At 48.4% G+C, this 15,848-nt stretch overlaps 1 protein-coding gene across 1 annotated transcript in view; it reads left to right on the top strand.

The window, feature by feature from the left end:
• The window catches only part of Boc (BOC cell adhesion associated, oncogene regulated), a 74,615-nt gene that overhangs the window by 46,505 nt on the left and 12,262 nt on the right, over nucleotides 1-15,848 (top strand). Inside the window, exons 4-7 of the mRNA XM_051149978.1 lie at nucleotides 9,679-9,825; nucleotides 11,507-11,650; nucleotides 13,222-13,515; nucleotides 13,868-14,140. Of these exons, the coding sequence (XP_051005935.1) occupies nucleotides 9,679-9,825; nucleotides 11,507-11,650; nucleotides 13,222-13,515; nucleotides 13,868-14,140 (858 nt within the window). The remainder of the gene's footprint in view (nucleotides 1-9,678; nucleotides 9,826-11,506; nucleotides 11,651-13,221; nucleotides 13,516-13,867; nucleotides 14,141-15,848) is intronic.

The raw sequence follows: 15,848 nt of genomic DNA, 5'->3' as shown, positions 1-15,848 counted from the left end.
GCAGCTGAATACGTTAGTTAAATTTAAAAAAAAAAAAAGAAAGAAAGAAAGAGAGAGAGAAAGAAAGAAAGAAAGAAGGAAGGAAGGAAGGAAGAAAGAAAAGAATAAAAATTCCCATAGCTCTAGACCAAAGTCAAAACTTTTCTTCTATTTTCAGATAAATAAAGCGTGAAATTATCCTATAAGAGTTCCCCCTGATATTCTGGTAGAATTTTCAAGTGCCATCAGCAACACTGATCTTTTTGGTTTTTTGAGACAGGGTTTCTCTATGTAGCCTAGGCTGTCCTGGACTCTCTTTGTAGACCAGGCAGCCTCGAACGTACAGAGATCCGCCTGCCTCTGCCTCTGGAGTGCTGGGATTAAAGGCGTGCGCCACCACCGCCAGACTGCACTGGTCTTATGCAGCCTGGTTACAAGCGCTTGACAGAGCTGAGCTATAGACTCTTCGCAGAGCATCTTCCTTAGAGCTTCCGTCTGTCTGCCTGAGGGAGCCAAGAGTCAGTCCACTTTCACAGTTGTCACTGTTTACCAAACCGACCTCAGGCCTGTGGTATTTTTGTTTTTGGTTTTGTTTTTGTTTTTTACCAAGAATACATCTATAAACTCACGACCCATCCCCCAATTCTCTGTGTACTCAGCCTCCTATTTACACACTTACACCCACTCCTAGCTCCATTATGTAGGCTGAGGGAAAAGGGGAGGGCCATCGCAGCCTGTTGCGCTGAAAATGGGGAGGAAGGTTGAACCACCGGGCACTGGGCAGAATGGTGCAAGATGGTTCCCATAAGATGAAAAGAGACAAGCAGTGAGTTGATGAGTCCGCGCATGCTCCATCTTGGTAAATGTGGACCAGTTTAGTGATTGTCTACTTTGGTCTTACTTTTAGACTTCAGCCACCTTAGAATCACGTGAATAGTTTGAGAACTAAAGAACATATCTGAATTAAAGGCTGATCACTTAACAGTGATGAAAACTGTAAGCAAAAAACAAACAAGCAAACCACACAAACAAACAACAACAGCAAACAAAAAAAAATTGGCTTTTTTTTTTTAAATAAAGAAAATGATGCTAAGCCTGGAGGCAGTGGCAGTGGTACACACCTGTAATTCCAGGAGACAGAGGCAGGAAGAATCCCTGAGTTCCGGGCCAGCCTGACTTACAGATCAAGTTCCAGAACAGTTTTGTTTTGTTTTGTTTTGTTTTAATGAATTGTAAGAAATACAATGTTGAGATAGTGGATCAAGTATTAGAGATTTCTCTGCTGACTGGGGTCTCAATTCTAATATGATGGCAATATAAAAGTAGATGATTAAGCAATCTGTGGGTGCATCAAGATGTCAAGACTAGAATTTTTAACATTTATTTATTTGTATGTATAAATGTTTTGCCTGCATTTATATCTATGTACCATGCACATGCAGTATCCACAGAGACCAGAAGATGACACCAGATCCCCTGTTAGCTTCCACATGGGTACTGGGAATAGAACCTGGGTCTTCTGGAAGATCAGCAGGTACCCTTAACCACTGAGATGTCTCTCTAGCCTAGTTAGCTCTCGTTTTTAAAGATTCGTTTTGTGTATGTGTGCACATACACACACACACACACACACACACACACACACATACACACACACGGCAATATGTAATTACAGATGGTTATGAGCCACGCAGCATGGCTGCTGGGTACTAAACTTGGCTTCTCTGTATGAGTGGTAGTCATTCTTAACCACCAAGCCAAACTTTGTAGCTTCAGATTTTGTTTTAAATTGTTTTAATTAATTTCCTGAGAGTTTCAATGATTTCTGATCGTGGTCACCTGACTCTCCCAGCTTTTCTCAGATCCCGTCTCCACCTACCTCCCTATCTACCCAATTTCAAGCCTTCATCTTGCTTCACGCCCTCCCACACTGTTCCTCCTCCTCTTCTCCCTCCTCTCAAATCCCATTTGTGTTGCCCATATCTTGTTGGGAGTGGGTCCCCCGCTGGAGTGTGGTCAGCCTTCCCAGGGTCACACGACCAAAGATGACCGGCTCCCCTTTTCCCTGTAGCTATTAAATCTTAATATCTCCTCAGCTGGTGTGCAACCCCAGACTTTTAACTCTTGATTCTTATTGGCCAAGTGGATAGTCTTAACATACATGCCCATGAAATATATTTAAAAAATAATCCAGGCACGGGGACACACACCTTTAATCTCAGTATTCCAGAGGCAGCATCAGGCGGATCTCCGTGAGTTCTCGGTCAGCTTGGTCTACATATTGCATCTCAGGCCAGCCATGGCTACACAGTGAGAACCTGTCTCAAATTGAAAGAAGGAAAGAAAAGAAAAAGAAATGTGAGTGAAGATCGATACATTCCTTTACAGCTACTGGCCAGTTCATCTCGAAGCTTTGCGCATTTGATACCCAATGTATCATAGTCCAATTTTTAATTAACAAAAGCATATACTCCCAGTTAACCACATGATTTGGCTCTTTAGGAAAGCAATAACCACAAAAAACTAGTTTTCAGGCAAGAGTACACTCTAATACAAGAAGAGCTAAAACCTACACATAGACTTATTTTCTCTTTGAGGTGTTTTTACATGTTAAGTAGGTAATTCATCCTGTTTGCAGTTTCTGTCCCTAGGCCATTGTTTCCTATGGCCTCTTGATTTGTCATTGCTTGATACTGTGAAAGTTCTACGTCTTCTCTGTTTCCCCTAGATTAGGACGGACAGCTCTCCTATACATTTGTGCTAATTCTGGCTAATCTTAATCCACAGAGTTGGTCATTACTACTTTGCAATCGTAGTTGCCGGTCCCAAACTTTGCATAAATAAGTATTAGAGTCTTCGATCCAGTAAATCTCTGTATTTTATGAAGACTAGACAAAACGACTGTATAATTAAAAGCAAAAACAAAAAAAAAACTATTTTTTAAATGAGAGAGGTGTGACATAAATAGAATAAAATAAGACTTTCCGTAAAACCAGGTTGATAATACAGAAGGACTTTTAGGAAAAAAAAACAAAACAAAACGATGGAAGTCAAAAGTGTAAAGAATATTAAACAAAATGGAGGGCTGGCAAGATGGCTCAGTGGACAGCCTTACTTGCATGCAGTCCTGATGCTTGAAATCAAGCACCAGATCCTGTAAGCTAATAGAAGACAACTGACTCCCAAGAGGAATCACTGTGGCTCACCTGCGTGCGTGCATGCGTGTGTCCCCCCCCCCCCCCCCCCCCCCCCCCGCCTGTCCCTCTCCCTCTGTTAAAAGAGACACAGATGCTCCCTGGAACCGCCAAGGGAAAGCCAGTACTGTTGAGAGCAGCAGCCCCCACCACTGGGTGGGAAGGAAGGAGGGCCCCAAGATCCCCTCTGCCCCCAGGACAGTGCTGAAGCTCTCTGCTCCCTTCCGAGCTGCTGGGTTCCTGTTCTCACTCTCCTCTCTCCTCATGCTGGCCACCAGCCCTGAGAAAGGCCACGCTGAGATCCAGCTTTGCCTCTGATGAGTCCAGACCACCAGGACTCACATGAATTTTCCCATTGCCAAGTTTATATTTATATTTATATTTGGATGATCAGAGAATTATGTGTGATGTGGGTAGTTGGCAAGTAAGTCTTTCCCCCCACCCCTCCTTCTCTCTTTCTTCAGTGTATTTTTTTCCAAACTATTTCATCGGGTCCAAAGGAAGCTGCAGGTCTGTGCGCCAGCCCTACCTCACAGACGCACTGAAGCCAGATAAGTGAGAAAGGCTGCTGCAGACATCTCAGGGTGCATCTGGCTGCCAGACCCAGTGGAGACACAGCTCCATCTTTGACTTGCCTTTGAGGATTAATCGTATTTCATGTTCTCTTATGTCTTTTAAAAATATTTTTAATTGGTTCAAGCCAAAGAAAATTCCTAAAGCCTTAAGCCAGCTTATTGCAAATCATTTAATAACATTGCAAAATAGATACCTTTTTTTTTCTTTCCTTCCTCTCACCCGCCTGTCTCTTTATGCCTTCTCTCCTCTTCTCCTCACCTCCAATTTTTTCTCTCTTGTCTTGACTATGATTTTTTTGTTTTGTTTTGTTTTGCCTTCCAGACTCTTTCTTCTCTCTTCCATTCTTAGCCCTTCCACCTTGCAAATGTGGGGAGCCACACCTCAACTGAAGAAAAAAACAAGACAAGACAAAACAAAACACAACACCCCAAGATTTGACAACTAGTCTGTTTGGCAGATGCAAAACGCCCCCACCTCCTCTCATAGAAACTGTTTTTTATTTCAATAAAAGCAAGCATAGCATGCCTTGCTTTCATCAGAAAGTGTGTTTGAGGAATCTCATGTCATGTCTCCATGGCTGTCAGGAAACAGTTTTGTCTGCAGCCAAAATTATTTGTACAATTGGATTGGCAGGGGGGGGGGAAATCCCAAAGAGAGCAAACATATTTATCCACCACCCTAGCCTGCCAAGTGAGGCACAAAGCTGCTGTTCCAGCTTCCTCCCTGAGTTGTATGTTGCTTGAGGCAGCCTGACTCAGGCTGTTGGTGGAGGGGCTGAGGACCAGGCTGGGGACACCACTCCGGTGCATGACTGTGTTCCGCCTCATGTTGACCTTACCTAGCTCATCTGTTAGATTAGAAACACCCCCCTCCCTCCAATCTTATTTTATTTGCGTTTTCTGTGGTACTGGGTGTATTTCTGAGTACCACAACGGCTGAGTGCTGTACCAAATGCTTGCTATAGAAAACACTGGTTTGGGCCAGCCTTGTGAGTTACAGTTGCTTTTAGCTTTAGTGGTCTGTGTGCCCTGGTTACCCACAGCTAAGCACTTAGTCCTTTCCTCAAATGTTCAGCACCTGAGAGGCCTGCCCAAGCCATGGTAACCCCAGACACTCTCCAAGCGCCAAGCTCCCTGAGCTCACGAGCACCATCAGTGGCAGGCCCTATCTATCCTTAGCAGGTGGCTTTTGTGGTTTTCCATTTGCAAAGTACTTTACTGCAAGGATAACTTGTGGATGAAGCTAAGCTATGGTATCTTAGATGACCAAAGGATTGAATGAGTGCGTGACTCTGTGCCCATCAGGAAAGCCCCACGCCGCCGGAGGCCACTTACTAAAGCAACACCATGGATTCTGCCACATTGCCACTCCCAAGTCCTTCTGTGAAGCTGTGAACCAGGCATTCCGACAGAGGAATCACTCAGAGTACGTCTACTACCTTGTTTGTGGCCATCCTCCAAAACGACGGAGGTGCAGAGAAAGACCGCGTGGTCAGTGTGACCCTGAGCAGCGGTGCCATTAGTACAGGCTCTTCCCAAGCTCTGCAACCTCAGATGTAGACCCAACCAACTGTCGCAGGGACAAGCTGAGGCTTGGAGGGCACGAGAGTTGGGGAGCAGAATGAATAATAAAGCCCAGAAATCTGCCCACGGCCCTGAGGCTGCTAGACATCCCAGCAGCGTTGCCAAGCAAGCCCCATGCAGTGCCCACAAGCTGGTGGATGCCATCCAAACCTCAGCAGATATGTGCAGGCTTGTCCTCTGATCTCCGAGAACACAGGAAGAGTATAGGACAGGACTGTGTGTCATAAATGCCTGCAGGACCAGAACACTTGGAGAGATGGGGATGTTGGTGACTTCTACAGCATCCAGCAAAGGTGCCATCTCTTCTTCCTGAACAGAAAGAGCTTTGATTTACCAGCTTGCGGCGGGGGGTGGGGGGGTCAGGGAGAAGAACCCCTGGGAGAGTGGGGTGAAGGCTATTCTAGGAACATAACATGGACACTCTGGAACTGGACATGTAAAGTCTCTGGAAATAAGGATTAACCCTTCAGTTAAATCTTGACAGCTTGTATTGAGGGTGTAAGCATATTCCTGGAGATATTGTAATTTAATTCACATTCTGATCATCATCATTAGCAGCAGCAGCAGCATTATTATTATTATATCATCACCATCATCATCTTGGTTTTTTGAGAGACGGTTTCTCTTTGTAGCCCTGGCTGTTCTGGAACTCACTCTGTAGACCAAGCTAGCCTCGAGTTCACAGAGATCCTCCTGCCTCTGCCTCCTGAGTGCTGGAATTACAGGCATGCACCACCATGCCCGGCTTGTTCTATTTATTATTAAGAGCTTTTTATTAAGGGCAGAATGATGGGGGTGTGCGAAGCTCAAATGGACTCAAGATCAAATGTGTCATATGTCCTCTCACATATGCACCTCACCAGAAATGTGAGGACGTGCCTTTCTTGTTTTTCCCATGGCCAAGAGAATTCAGGCCTGACATTCCCTTTAAGTAGAAAGAGGAAGAGTATGACAGTGCATAGGCATCTTACAGAATCCACACGTCCGAATATGCAGCTTCCCTTGGGAATCTGAGCTCTTCACGGCAAAGAACCAGGCAGGGCTCTATATAGAGCCCAGACACTATGAGCCTCTTCAGAAAGTACTGTGGTCATAAGGTATGTTAGTAACCTCAGCTGTGGCCCCAAAGACCAGGGCCTTTGACCTCTGGAGATCCCAGAAATGAGTGGGACTCCTGGACAAATTTAATGAAGTAGCCAGAAGAATGTGCAGAGAGGAGATACAGAGGGAAGGTAAAAGATTAAAGCTGAGAAAACATTCCTGCAATGCATTTCTCCAGCACACAGGCAGCAGGCAAGGACAGGTGTGTGTCTTACCAAGCCCCTTTCCCCTGAAACCTGACCCACCCTTCTGCCAACAGAGGCCTGTTAACCCCATTTGTACCAAAAGCCTGCCCCTTGTTGCCAGGGCTAGGACACTGATGATGTTCAGAGCCTTGCCTGGGAACAGGCTGCTCCCCTTCACATGAGGCCGGAGGGATGCCCGTGTGTCTGTCTGCTGATGTGTTCTATTGATCACGGAGCCTCCTCCATCTCTGGCCTCCCCGTCCTGGCCAGAAACAGAAGGAATAGGGCCCCTGGTTTTTACATCATTCATCACTTCATTTCTCTGCCTTTGATCCCCTAGTGAGACTCGAATTTGACTGCAGCAGCCAAACTGGGAGTGATGGAAGTGGCAGCTAAGACTTAAGCTTAGGAGGCACAAGGAGGGGACAGCAGCAAAGACCAAACTGCTGCTTATTTGTTTTGACGCCAAGAAGCCTGGCCTGCCAGTCAGCCATGAGGAGTGGGGCACCCAGATGGGGTGTCTAGGTCCCTGCCCTCATGAGCTGTTGTGCACATGTTGGCATCAGAACAAAGGGGAAAATTGGGCTGCGTGGCTGACCAGTGGCCAGCTTCATGCCTCCCCGAATGCACAGCCTTCTGTTTCTACTCTAACAGTTGTCAGAGGGTGTAGCGAGAGCCAAGAGGGACATACGGAGGCCCCAGGGCTTGAGCATTGGGTTGGTGAGGTGGGTGCCTGGTGGAGCGCATACTCCATGCCCCGTCCTGGATGAGCCTTCTTCGGTTTGTAGTAGGCAGGAGCCTGGGGCCATTATGATGGAGATGGGTTCCTGGTGCCAGTTGCTCACATCTTTCTTGCAACGTGATCTGCTAGGTTTAAGTATATTGTTGCTTGAGGCATTTTTCCTTGGAATGATGTAAAGAAAGGAGGAGGAGGAGGGAGGGAGGGACAGCTCTTGGTGGGGTGGCTTTGGACTTATTAGACCGTGGAAAAGAGTGCTTCTTCTCAGTGCCTGAGGAATGTTCCAGATGCTTCTGAAGGGCAATTGCTCATAGCTCACTTTCTGGGGAGCTTCCTGACTTGGCAGGCACAAGGTGCCCTACCCTGCAGGAGGATTAGGGCCCTTACATGTTGTCAGTGAAATGCTTTTACAGGAGCAGCGTTCCCTGTGCTCAGCTGGGACTTGCTCTCAGGGAAGTCCCTTTCCCTATAGATCATCTTCCTCTCAGAGTGAACTCACTCATCCTCCTGACCAAGGGCCTCAGCCAGGTCAGGGCTACATAATTTGCAGGCCCTGGTGCAATAATGAAGGTGTAGGACCCTTTGTTCACATGTGACTAAGGATTTAACATGGCTAGGTGGTTAATAACACTGGCTGCTCTTCTGGAGGACCCAGGTTCGATTCCCAGTACCCACACAGCAGCTCACAATTGTCTGTAGCTCCAGTTCAGGGGGACCGGATACCCTCTTCTGACCACCCAGGTACCAGACATTCTTTTTCCAAAATAATTGCCACTGGTCACACTTTAAATGCTTATGGAACATTTGCATTAGGGCCTTGTCCTTGAGCTTACAATATAAACCAACCTTTGTGAGAGACTTTGAGTTCATAGGCCATGCAAATGGGCATCTAACTCGCCAAGTTTAGCCCAGCTCTAAGGACATATATGAACAAGCCATGGCCCCATCCTTAAAGAGTGAACAGTTTAACAATGAAATGAAAGCAGCAGTGATCTTTTCATTAAAAAAAACAAAAACAAAAACAGTGGGCCTCTTCTCTACTTCCCCCAAGTAGGCTCCTCCTTGCGCTTACCAGTGGCTTGAATCCCAGGCTCCCCCGTGGTGACTATCGTTTATTTGGGGCAATTATTTCTCATGCTTTGTGAGAAACCATATTTCTGCCTGCCCTGCTTGCCTTTTCCGAGTGGCCCGTGGGAACAACACTGCAAGCAGGTAGAGTCTTGCAGTGAGATTGCAGGAAGCCCAATGCTTGGAGTCTGAGCAGAGTCTAGAACAGTCTGCACCCTGAGAGTGGGCCTCCACGGCTTCCTCGGTATCACATTGAAAAGAGTGTCTGGGCAAAATATTTTCAACCCTGACTTTGTTAGTCCTTCTCTTAAAGCAGATCCGGCTACAATCCTGGAACCCAAGTTTCCTGTTCAAAATGTGATTTTGTTGTAGCAATGGCCCAGATTTTCAGAAGCGTCAGTGACTTGGCCCATGCAAAGAATTTGTTTTTTTGGGGTTTTTATTTTAGACACATGGATTGCTTTGGGAAACATCCTGCTCTTCCTCCAGATTGGTCTCCATTCTCTCCTAGTTTAGACCCCGTCCTTCCACAAAGCTGAAACAGACAAAATGGCCACGGAATGCCAGAGGATGCTACAACCTGTGTCCTGACCGCCTCCCCCCAGGTCCTCTCAGATTCCACATTGGGGTGTTGTGTGGGGTGTCCTGGTGTCCTGGGAGATCCCTCGGCACCTAGAGATCCACAAAGCCCCACCTATCACCTCAAGAGGCAGCATCTTGACTATGATCCTTGTTACTTACTGAGTCACTTTCCACTGTGAATGTGTGAAAAGAGCCTGGGAGGCTGTTCTTGCCGGAACTGCAGGGAAACATCAGCATTTCGTTTCATTGCTTCAATCTCCATTTGCAGAACTCCCTGACAACTAGCTGTGCTTAGACATTGGTGCCCTGGTCATGACCCTTATCCAGGACAGCTGAGTTGGGCCACCCCACTCTTAGGGCTCAGTGCCACAGAAGAAACTGTTTTGGGCACCTTCTAGCAGGGTTCTCTGTGCCTCTCCAAAGTTATGTTTATATATACCTCAGGTTGAGGTGGCTACGCAGTCCATCACCCATGCAGTGACGAGGGCTATGTGCCCCAACCTTATAAGCTTGTACGTACTCCCAGAGGGCAAGAACCGTCTCAACATTCTGTTATGGCCCAGAAAGGGTTCTGAAGCCATTTATTATGACTTCCAACATGAACCTCCCCAGCTATACCACACTGACATTCTCCATCCAGGTCTAATAGGACCCTTCCTTTCTCTCCACAGACCTCCAGGACTTTAAGTTAGATGTGCAGCATGTGATTGAAGTGGATGAGGGGAACACAGCTGTCATCGCCTGCCACCTGCCTGAGAGCCACCCAAAAGCCCAGGTCCGGTACAGTGTCAAACAGGAGTGGCTGGAGGCCTCTAGAGGTAAGGACTGGGCAGGCACCGTGAGGCAAAGGCCAGAGGAGCTGGCTTCTGACCGGCTTTCATGTGTGTCAGCTGTTGCTGCCACTCTGAGTCCCCCATGGTCATGTTGATGTTGATAGACCCAACCTCAGGCTAGCCAGCTGTCCTCGACTCTAACATTTGGCTTTAAAGGATCCTGAGGGGCCAGTTTCCATGATGGAGTTCCTCTGTCCCGTCATGGGGACTTGAACTCATCGTGTGGGGCCCTGGAGGTGTCACCAAACTGCTAGCATTTGATCAGGCACATGGCTGGCTCCAAATGCTTCCCATCTGAGCCACTGTCACCAGGCACATAGAGAAGGCTGCCTGGCAAGCCCAGAGTTCTCAGAGCTCCAGCTTTCCCTGGTGGGAAGGGATCTTCCCCGACATGGCAAAACAGTCTTTCGGTGGTACTGCGTAGCCGCCCCTCCTTCCTGGGTGCTGTAATCTCAGCTCTTACAGCTTCCTGCTCAGACCATAGTGGACATGATGGCTGGTCTAGGCGAGGCCACAGTTTGGTTCACAGTGCCAACAGGAAGATGTGCTTCTATTAAGATGTAGTCAGCCCACCTCACAACACACTTACACGTAAGGCCGAGTTAGCCAACATGCCCTGGCCTTGTAACTCAAAATGCATAGCTTTCATATTATAGACGTTTCTGCTTACGGAAAGAGTGTATGTTTATGATTGAGATCTTAGTCGGGGGCAGGGAGAAGAAACTCAGAAAAGACAGAAATCTGCTTTTGAAATGTAAGCACCCTGGTCCAAGCACTCAGAGTAGCAGAGAAGAGAGATGAGAGCACAGGCGCTCTAATCCCCGTGCCCAGCAGAGGCTTGGCAGAAGCCCTGGGCAAAACTCACTCCATCTGGCACTAGCCTAAGCAGCTCACACCTGGGTGGCCCAGCAGCAGGCAGGCACCAAGCCTGGTGACACTCTGACTCCCACGAGGGGCCACCAGGCAAAGTTCAGAACTGACTCTGCCTGCCAGGAAACTGGGAGCCACCCTGAATCTGGGCTGTCTAGAAGTTGCCAGTCTGCCTCCTGCCTGATATACCTGTACAAACGCCTCAGGCCCCACCTGTGACAGCCTTGGACCAGGAGCAGACAAAATAGGGTTTCAGCAGCCATCACAGAGGGTCAGAGTATTCCTCCTCGTTAGTGGAAATTCAATAGTGAGGTGGCTCAGAGTGGTGGCTGGGACACAGATGGTTAGGAAGTGCTAAAGTCAGTTCTTTAGACCCACCTCGTCCCCATTTGTGTGACATGAGCCTTGGCCTGAATAGAGTTTTAGCAGCAGATGTTCTTTTTTTTTTTTTCCTCATAAGTGGATCTAAGAGGCGGATTAACTTCTCAAGAACACACCGGACCTCATAGACCCAGAGCTCAAGCCCAGGTTGACCCTAAGCCCTGCGCGTTTTCCATCCTCCCCTAGCACCCTTGAGAGTGTAAAATGATCCTCACAGACAAGCGCTGTGCAGTGCAGGGGCCTGTAGTTAGTTCCTGACGCTGGCACTCTGCGCACGCGGTCCTGACTCATGTGGAGAACAGCATCTCAGGCTGTTTCATTCTCCCTGGAACACCTTTGCTCTAGGGCACTTTCAGACTTTATGATTCTGGGCCCAGATTCACCTCATCTTCATTCTCCCTTACCCTCATCACAGACAACTACCTGATCATGCCGTCGGGGAATCTCCAAATCGTCAACGCCAGCCAGGAGGATGAGGGCATGTACAAGTGTGCCGCCTACAACCCGGTGACCCAGGAAGTGAAAACGTCCGGCTCCAGTGACAGGCTCCGTGTGCGCCGTAAGGACCAGACTCACTTGTCAGTCGGGTATCGTGGATAAGGGCCAGCAAAGCTGGAAAGGTAGATGGGTATAGCCGGGGCCAACACAGACCAAGTTCAGGGGTTGTGAGCCTAGAGGTACAGGGGTGGCAGCACCTCAGCCTTACTTGCCTGCGTGGCTCATTCTTTTCCCCTGTTGCACCCTCTGTGTTACTTACAAGAGGGAGGAGTTTGCGTGGTGGTAGAGAGGAACACAACAGCTTCGTGCAAGTGGCACCTGATTGCTTAAATAAATTGGCAGAATGAGCTACTTGCAATGAAGCTATAGTATATAAATGCAGGTTTATTGGAAGCGGCATGGAAGGAGAGGGAGAAGGAAGAGTACTCACAGGAGGTGGGGTGGGGGGAGGGAAGGGGAGAGGGCAGGGAAGTAGGACAAGGGTGAGAGTGAGCTAAAGGGCAAAAGGGCCCAGTGAACCCAAAATGTCTGGTTTAGATAGCTAGTCTCTGGAAAAGGGGAAGCCCCGCCCCTAGGCAGCTGCCAGGCCATGCCAGCCACGCCCTGCAGCAGGACCTAACAGCATCCTTGTGGATGGCCTCTGGGCCTGCCTTCTGCTCCTTACTCCCAGAGTCTCCCTCTGCAGAAAAATCTACAGAGGCCCCACAGGCTCCCCTATTTATGTGCAAAGGCCCTCACCTCCTACGCCCCAAGTACCCCGATGAGCTACCACTGGGCACCTGAGGTGGATTTTTTTTTCTCCCAAAGCTAATGGAGCAAAACTTTTTTTTCTCTTCTTCCTAACAAGAAATAGAGAGTCTCCAAAACTGTGTGTTTCTGGAGCTGCCACTGGATGGCCCATGAAGCAAAGTCATGAGGCAGGCTCTGTGGGAATCCTGGGATAGCAGCATGCTGGAGAGTAGTAACTGCCCTTCAGCCAGTCTGTGCACTTTGTCCCCAGCTTTGAGAAAGATGGCTGCTTTAAGCCAGCCAGGCCTGGTGGTGTACGCCTTTAACCCCGAGCACTCGGGAGGCCGAGGCATGTGGATCTCTGTGAGTTCAAGGCCAGCCTGCTGTACAAAGTGAGTCCAGGACAGCCAGGGCTATTATATAAAGAAACCATATCTGGGGGTTAGGGGTGGCTGCTTTCTCCACCGAGGACCTGAAGGAGTCACTGATTGGTGTTTGGGGACTTTGAAGTGTATGACATGCATAACTCTCAACAGTGGCTCCTGCTCAGTTCAGTGGATTGTTCACCCTCTAAGGGACATACTGATTGGATGTTGAAGTCAAGTTGGGGCCTAGCAGCTCCTTCTCCTCAGGCTCAGGGTGTGCTACCTGAAGTCAAGCAATTCTCTCTTTGCACCCTCATTTCTCTGTAAGCACTTGTAGTTCAAAGGCTTGAGTTACATTCTCTGCAGGAGGAAGATCTTGTTCCTGACAAGTGGCATTGCGTTAGCTATGTTGCAAGCCTCAGAGGGGTTGTTTCACCCCAACTCCATGCTCTCTGGAACCCTTCTGGGACTGGGCCATCAGAGACGGGCTGGTGGAAGTCCACAGCTTAACTCTGTGTGTCCCTCTTCCCCTCTCCAGGGTCCACCGCTGAGGCTGCCCGCATCATCTACCCACTGGAAGCCCAGACTGTCATTGTCACCAAAGGCCAGAGTCTCATACTGGAGTGTGTGGCCAGTGGGATCCCGCCGCCTCAAGTCACGTGGGCCAAGGATGGGTCCAGCATCGCTGCCTATAACAAGACTCGGTTCCTGCTGAGCAACTTGCTTATTGACACCACGAGTGAGGAAGACTCAGGCACCTACCGCTGTATGGCTGACAACGGGGTTGGGGAGCCTGGTGCTGCTGTCATCCTGTATAACGTCCAAGTGTTTGGTGAGCATCTTCATGGGCTTCTTCCTCCTTAGTCTTCCCGCTGACCTTCCTGGAACTTCTAGAAGCACATAACCTAGCTCAGAGAAGGCTCTGTTGTGAGGGCCATGGAGCTGCAAGTGGGGAGATACGTTGGGGAAACAGAGATTCTTAGATCCCAGGACATAGGCTTTAGATCTTGATATACCTTTTAGTCACCTAGACATTCCCCCAACCCTGACTCCTCCCATAAGAAGAACCCAAGAGCCAGGGAGGCCAAAGCCACCCTAAGGCAGAGTCTCATTCTAGTCTGTGTGGTCCTGGAGGTGGGAAAATGCACACACACACACCTCATTCTGATCTGTTTTTTCTACAGAACCCCCCGAGGTCACTGTGGAGCTGTCCCAGCTGGTCATTCCATGGGGCCAGAGCGCAAAGCTCACTTGTGAGGTCCGAGGAAACCCTCCACCCTCTGTACTGTGGCTGAGGAATGCCGTGCCCCTCACCTCCAGCCAGCGCCTCCGGCTGTCTCGCAGAGCCCTGCGTGTAGTCAGCGTTGGGCCTGAGGATGAAGGCGTGTACCAGTGCATGGCGGAGAATGAAGTTGGGAGTGCCCACGCCGTGGTCCGACTGATAACTGCACGGCCAGGTGAGTACAAGGAGCCCAGACATCAGCAGTTCCACCTGAGCCGACAGTCCTTTCCTCAAATAAAAATCAAATTCAGTGACTTTTAGTTGTAGGTTCAAAATTATAATTATTATTAATAACTTATTAATAAATTGGCTGTGCAAGTTTTCATTAATGAATATGATCTATTTGATTGGGTTTCTTAAAAAATGAATCCTTGGGGGCTAGAGAGATGGCTCAGAGGTTAAGAGCACTGACTGCTCTCCCAGAGGTCCTGAGTTCAATTCCCAGCAACCACATTGTGGCTAACAACCATCTATAATATGATATGATGCCCTTCTGGCCTGCAGGTATACATACAGGCAGAGCACTGTACACATAATAATAAAAAACTTTTTAAAAAATCCATTTTCCAAGTCCATGGTCTTTCGTGATTATGTAGAATCAGACTTAACAACCAGTGTTTTAAAACAAGGAAAAGCAAGGCCTTTCTTTCTCTTTAGCTTTTTTTTTTTTTTTTTTTTTTTTTAAGATTTATTTATTTTGTGTATATGAGTACACTGTCTTTATGCACACGGCAAGAGAGCACCAGATCACAGTACAGATGGTTGTGAGCCACCATGTGGTTGCTGAAAATTGAACTCAGGACCTCTGGAAGAGCAGATAGTGCTCTTAACCTCTGAGCCATCTCTCCAGCCCCCTTTCCCTTTAGCTTGAGTCATTTCAGTTGACACTCTTTTGCCCAAGCCTATCCTGTCTGGATCACACCTACAACACAACGGTCTATGAATGCCCAAATGGCTGCATGCAGGGGACACACTTCCCTAGGGGACCCTGTGAGAACAGGTCGCCCAAGAGTTCTCTTCTCAAAGCAAAGTCTTTCCAAGGATTTAAAACCGTTATGCCTGTAAGGCTGCCCTGAATTGGATCCGACCGTTTCCTGACATGTCTTCAAGGCGCATTTCGTACCATCTTGATGCAAAGCACGCGTCTTCCTCTTAACGGCTCTGATGACTTTCACACCCTCCCTGGCCAAGTGTACAGTTTTCACATCAGTTTCACAATCCTTCTTGTTCCTAACCCTCGCTACAGGCCCTTGTCAAACCAGCTAGCGAGGATCATGCCATGGCCTGGATGCTGGACTTCCTTATAAACGCGGCTTTCCACAAACACGTTGCTAGCCACAATGTCACACGTAATGGCTTCCAGCCCAACTCCTAGCAGAGTTCTTGTTCTATCATAAGCCCCAATTATAGTCTCCCTTTCATCCGCATCAGCATCCTGCTCCTCTAAGCTCCCACCCAAACCCCATCAGCTGCTGCCCACAGCACCCTAGAGCCTCCTCAGGACTCATGTCCATTCTACAAACGGCCCTATAAGTCAGCACCAAAGGCACAAGAACCGTGTGGCAGGTTTAGCGACAGCATCCGTCCCACTCCTCTGTTGCCGATGTGCTGTGTTCATCACCCTTTTCCAGCACTGTGACAAAGTAACTTCAAAAGCAAAAACAACTTAGAGGAAAGAAATCTTGCTTTGGCTCATGGTTTCGGAGGCTTTAATGCAGAGCTCTTAGCTCCACTGAGTCTGGACCCAGAGCGAGGTAGAACCTCATGTCAGTTTCTCTGACTGGGAGAAAGGATGACCTTCCGAAATTTGCCTCCGTAGCCTACTTCCTCCAGTGAGAGAGACCCCACCTCCCCCCCCCAAAACTGTGCTATCAGCCAAGGAC

Source organism: Acomys russatus, chromosome 8 (assembly GCF_903995435.1).
Source record: "Acomys russatus chromosome 8, mAcoRus1.1, whole genome shotgun sequence".
NCBI lineage: Eukaryota > Metazoa > Chordata > Mammalia > Rodentia > Muridae > Acomys > Acomys russatus.
This window is presented reverse-complemented; position numbering and strand designations above follow the sequence as displayed.